Source organism: Cebus imitator, unplaced genomic scaffold (genome assembly GCF_001604975.1).
Source record: "Cebus imitator isolate Cc_AM_T3 unplaced genomic scaffold, Cebus_imitator-1.0 Scaffold237, whole genome shotgun sequence".
In the NCBI taxonomy this organism is placed as follows: Eukaryota; Metazoa; Chordata; class Mammalia; order Primates; family Cebidae; genus Cebus; species Cebus imitator.
In genome coordinates, this window is record NW_016107552.1 from 3,366,161 (window position 1) to 3,371,669 (window position 5,509).

The window sequence follows — 5,509 nt, forward strand, 5'->3', positions numbered from 1 at the left end:
GGGGTTTCACCATGTTGACCAGGATGGTCTCGATCTCTTGACCTAGTGATCCACCCGCCTCGGCCTCCCAAAGTGCTGGGATTACAGGCGTGAGCCACCGCGCCCGGCCGACATTCCTTTTAAAGCTAAAAGAAGGCTCAATATTAGCCGTGGTGGCTCATGCCTGAAATTCCATCACTTTGGTTTGAACCCAGGAGGCGGAGATTGCAGTGAGCCAAGATGGAGCTATTGCACTCCAGCCTGGAGGACAAGAGCGAGACTTCATCTCAAAAACAAAAACAAACAAACAAAAAGGCTCAACATAATTAAGAAACAATAGTTGGAGGCAGTGGCTCATGCCTGTAATCCCAGCACTTTCGGAGGCCGACATGAGTGGATCACGAGGTCAAGAGTTCAAAATCAGCCTGGCCCAAACGGCAAAACCCCGTCTCTAAAAATAACAAAACTTAGCCATGTGCAGTGGCAGGCGCCTGTAATCCCAGCTACTTGGGAGGCTGAGGCAGGAGAATCGCTTGAACCCGGGAGGCAGAGGCTGCATGAGCCGAGATTGCGCCACTGCACTCCGGCCTGGGCGATAGAGCAAGACTCCGTCTCAAAAAAACAAAACTATTAAGACCTATTAAAAGTAGCACAGGCCAGGCACACCCCTGGAAATCCCAGCACTTTGGGAGGCCAAGGTGGGTAGATGACTTGAGCCCAGGGGTTCTCAAGACCAGCCTGGGCAACATGGCGAAACCCCATCTCTACAAAAATTATCCAGGTGTGGTAGAGCATGCTTGTAGTCCCAGCTAGTTGGGATGCTGAGGCAGGGATATTGCCTGAGCCCAGGAGTTGGAGGCCAGCCTGGGCAACATGGAGAGATTGCCCCCCCAAAAAAAAAATAAAATAAATTTAAAACTAAATATAAAAAGTGGCACACAATCTATTTCTTAAAAACAATGAAAATATCTTTTAATAAGCTATGAATAGAAGAGATATTTATCAGAATTTGACAATAATGTCTTTTTTTTTTTTTTTTTTTTTTTTGAGACAGGGTCTCCCCCTGTCACCCAGGCTGGAGTGCAGTGGTGGGATCTCAGCTTACTGCAACCTCAACCTCCCAGGCTTAAGCAAGCATCTCACCTCAGCCTCCTAAGTAGCTGAGTCTACAGGCAAGTGCCACCACAATTAACTAAATTTGTATATATTTTTTTAGAAATGGGGTCTTGCTATGTTGCTCAGGCTGATCTCAAACTCCTGGGCTCAAACAATCCTGCCTCAGTCTCCCAAAGCTGTAGTATAAAATTATTACAGGCGTGAGTCACTGCACCCCACCCATAATATTTCTCTAAGATACTAAAAATTGGCAGGTGCGGTGGCTCATGCCTGTAATCCCAGCACTTTGGGATGCCGAGGAGGGCAGATCACCTGAAGTCAGGAGTTTGAGACCAGCCTGACCAATGTGAAGAAACCCCGTCTCCACTAAACATACAAAATTAGCTGGGCGTGGCTGCACATGCCTGTAATCCCAGCTACCTGAGAGGCTGAGGCAGGAGAATCGCTTGAACCCAGGAAGGTGGAGATTGCGGTGAGCCAAGATCACACCACCGCACTCCAGCCTGGGCAACAAGAGCGAAACTCGGTCTCAAAAAAAAAAAAGATTTCTAAAGATTATAATATAAAAACTTATATTAATATCCCCCCAACATAACACCATTTTTATTATCTGTGTCTCCCTCCCCTTGAGGGGAGCCCTCCGGCCTTCCCCAACCCAGTCCCTGTTCTGCAGGCATCACCCTGCAGGTGGCTGTTGCCTCGCCCAGTCCCCGATCCTTGTGCACTTGAATTGGGTTGAGCCTAGATCCTCTATCCTCTGGGACCTCAGTCCCAGCAAGAGCCTGACCCTGATGGGAACTCCTTGCCCAGAAGTCCCTGCAGGACACTGAGACCTGGTCCCGGCCTGCCACCCACAGGTGCTGACCCCGCCTCTATGGATGGGCTCCTGGCGTGGGTCAGGTCAGCTCCCACTGCTGGTGCTCTCATCAAGGCCACCCCAGCATCCTCTGGGCGGGTGAGAGGCTGAAGGCCCTCATCAATCAGGACCCCTCAGTTTGCAGAAGGGAAAACTCAGGTCAGGCATGGTGGCTCATGCCTGTAATCCCAGAACTTTGGGAGGCCAAGGGGGTGGATCGCCTGAGGTCATGAGTTTGAGACCAGCCTGGCCAACATGGTGAAATCCCATCTCTAATAAAAAAGTATGAAAAATTAGCCTGGTGTGGTGGTGGGCGCCTATAATCCCAGCCACTCGGGAGGCTCAGGCAGGAGCATCACTTGAACCCAGGAGTAGGAGGTTGCAGTGAGCCGAAATCACGCCAATGCACCCCAGCCTGGGTAACAAGAGTGAAACTCTGTCGCAAGGGAGGAAAAAAAGAGAAACTCAGGCTCCAGAGTTGCACATGTCAGCTCCATCAGCTTAGAGGATGGGATGGGGAGAGCTGGAGGCTGTCCAACTTGGGCCTTAGAATCTGTGCCCATGGGCAGAGTGACTTGAGCGGGTCACCTTGCCTCTCTGGCCCCTATCCCCATCTGCACAATGGGGATCACAGCAGGACCTGCCTATTGGGCCACGGAGAGGGAGGTTCTGCCTCTAAAATAATTATCGCCTGTGGGGTATAACATGCGCCAGTGATGAACAGGCTGTTGTGTCCCAGAAGGTCATAAATGAACCCAGATGCTCGGTGCTTTGTCTGGGGACCTCCCACCACATGAAGAGGCAGCAAGGGCTGAGGTCACACGGAGAGATGTGGCCTCCCCAGACCCTCCCCTGGGCTTTTCCTTTGGAGGCACCTGCACCCTGGTGAAGCTTGGGTCTCCTAGGGGCTGGTCCCAGAAGGAGATGCTGGCTGAGTTCTAGTGACCCAGGGACTCCAGGAAAGGCCCCCCACACATCAGCTGGAGCTCCAGGGAGTGGCCCTGCCCAGTGAGGGTGGGAGTGCACAGGCGACATAGGCCAGGGAGAAAGGAGGAGGTGGGGAGTACGTCTGGGCACTCTTCAGGGACAGCGGCCACCACCCCCTGTGGGCATCCTGCCCCTGCCTCCATTCTTGCCCTACCCCAAGGACTAGGGGGAGGTGAGGGAGACAGTGGCCTTGGTGCCAAATATAAGGGGGGAAAGGGGAACACAGAAATCTCAGGAATCAAGACAAATAATCTTTTAATATGACATTAAGCAATAAAAATTAATTCAAAGAAATCCATCATGGACAAAATATCAACTCTTTAGTTAAAGCCAGTGTCAGGCTGGGCATGGTGGCTTATGACTGTAATCCCAGCACTTTAGGAGGCCAAGGCGGATGGATCACCTAAGGTTGGGAGTTTGATACCAGCCTGGTCAACATGGAGAAACTCCGTGTCTACTAAAAATACAAAAGTAGCGGGGCGTGGAGGTGCATGCCTATAATCCCAGCTACTCAGGAGGCTGAGGGAGGAGAATCACTTCAACTGGGGAGGCGGAGGTTGCAGTGAGCCATTGCAGATCGCGTCATTGCACTCCAGCCTGGGCAACAAGATCAAAACTCCATCTCAAAAAAAATTAAAAGGCAAGTGTCTCTCTGGCTCCCCTCCAGGGGTTAACCTTCCTCCTCACCTCTCTGGCTTGTCTCTCCTTGGTCACCCTTTCCTGTCTCTGCTGCCCCTCCAACATCCCCTGGAATTTCTCGCCCCTTACCTGCCCCACCGGCTCCTCAGGCTGGACCGACTGCTTCCTCCAGGGGCTCCAGGGCCCAGGGCCCGGCTCTGCAGTGCAACCATTGGGTGCAGCAGGCCATGGGTTATCACAGCCAGACCCAGCAGCAGCAGGGGCCAGCGCTGCCTGGGGTCCGCGCCTGGCTCACCAGGGGCCTCACGGCCCCCCTGGCCTGTCCCAGGCCTCATCGGCCCTCAGGGTCAGAGGCCCTCTGGCCTGACTTGCAGCGTGGCCTCCCTGGAGAGTGGTGCCCTGGTCCCTCTCACTGGCAGCAGCTGTCCCAGTGCACCCAGCCCATGTGGCCCCGTCCTCATCCTCCGATCCCTGCCCCCAGACCAGCCCCTTCCAAGGTCCATGGCCGTTACCCCTGCGTACAGAGGCACATCTGCCAACCGCCCTGCTGTGGTCAGATCAGGGATCAACTGCCTCTCACCACAGCTGTCAGCCTGGCCTTGCCCCTGGGGCCCTGGGTGCTTTGTTCAAGGACCTCCCACCAGAGGCAGAGTGGCGGCAAGGGCTGAGGTCACACAGGGAAGTGGGCTGCACCACGGCCCCCCAAGACCTTCCCCTAGGCCTTTCCTTTGGAGGCACCTGCACCCTGGATGGGCTTGGGTCCCGGTCCCAGGAGGTGATGCACCTGACTTTCCTCCTTCCCCACTTCCTCTAGGGCGTTCTGGGTCTGTGGAGCATCTCCCTGGGGTCCAGAGAGCTGCCCAGTAGGAGTCCCCCAGGGCTTGAGCTCAGGGGGCTGGGGTGGGCTCTTCCAACCAGCCCTGGCGGGAGGGGTGGTGAGAGAGGAGGAAACAGGTTTGAGTTTAGCCAGAAACCACTCACGATTCAAGTCCAGGAATCAGGAGATAAGAATGAAAATGATGGTTAATGCACCATGATCAGCACCTCACAGACCTCACATCACACAGACACACAGACACAGACAGACACACAAACACAGAGACACACACAGAGACACAGATACACACACAGAGACACAGACACACACAGAAACACATCACAAACATAGAAACACCACCCCGCTTTCTAAAGGTATAATTGACAAATAAAATTGTATATATTTACCATCGACAATGTGATGTCTTGTCACACTGTTAGATGATTAATTCGGGCTGATTCCCACGTCTGTCACCTCACATACTTGTGCTTTTGTAGTAAGAACATGGAAGATCTAATCTTAGCAATTTTCCAGTGTACAATACATTATTAGTATTATTTATTCATTTATTTTTTTGAGATGGACTCTCACTGTGTCAGCAGACTGGAGTGCAGTGGCATGATCTCAGCTCACTGCAACATCTGCCTCCCTGGTTCAAGTGATTCTCCTGCCTCAGCCTCTCGAATAGCTGGGATTACAGGCACGGGCCACCATGCCCAGCTAATTTTTGTATATATATTTTTTGAGACAGAGTTTCGCTCTTGTTGCCCGGGCTGAAGTGCAATGGCACGTCTAGATCTTTCTCATCTTGCAAAACTGAAACTCTGCCCCCATTCAACACTAACTCCCTATTCCTCCCTCTCCCAGCCCTGGGCACCCACCATGCTGCTTCCTGTCACTATGAAGTTGGCTACCCTGAGTACCTCCTATGGGTGGGACCATACACTATGTGTCCTTTGAAAGTGCTTTATAAACTGGAAAGTGCTGCGTGCATAACACCTTCCCAGGCTTATTATCTTTTTTTTTTTTTTTTNTTCTGAGACAGTCTCACTATCACCCAGGCTAGAGTGCAGTAGTGTGATCATGGCTCACTGCAGCCTCCAACTCCTAGGATC

At 52.5% G+C, this 5,509-nt stretch overlaps 1 protein-coding gene across 1 annotated transcript in view; it reads right to left on the minus strand.

Annotated features, from left to right (window-relative positions):
* Nucleotides 1–4,016, minus strand: part of LOC108282264 (immunoglobulin lambda-like polypeptide 1) — an 8,230-nt gene extending 4,214 nt beyond the window's left edge. The window contains exon 1 of the mRNA XM_017498072.2: nucleotides 3,707–4,016. Coding sequence (XP_017353561.2) covers nucleotides 3,707–3,912 — 206 coding nt within the window. The 5' untranslated portion in view covers nucleotides 3,913–4,016. The remainder of the gene's footprint in view (nucleotides 1–3,706) is intronic.
* Nucleotides 4,017–5,509: the final 1,493 nt, after the last annotated feature.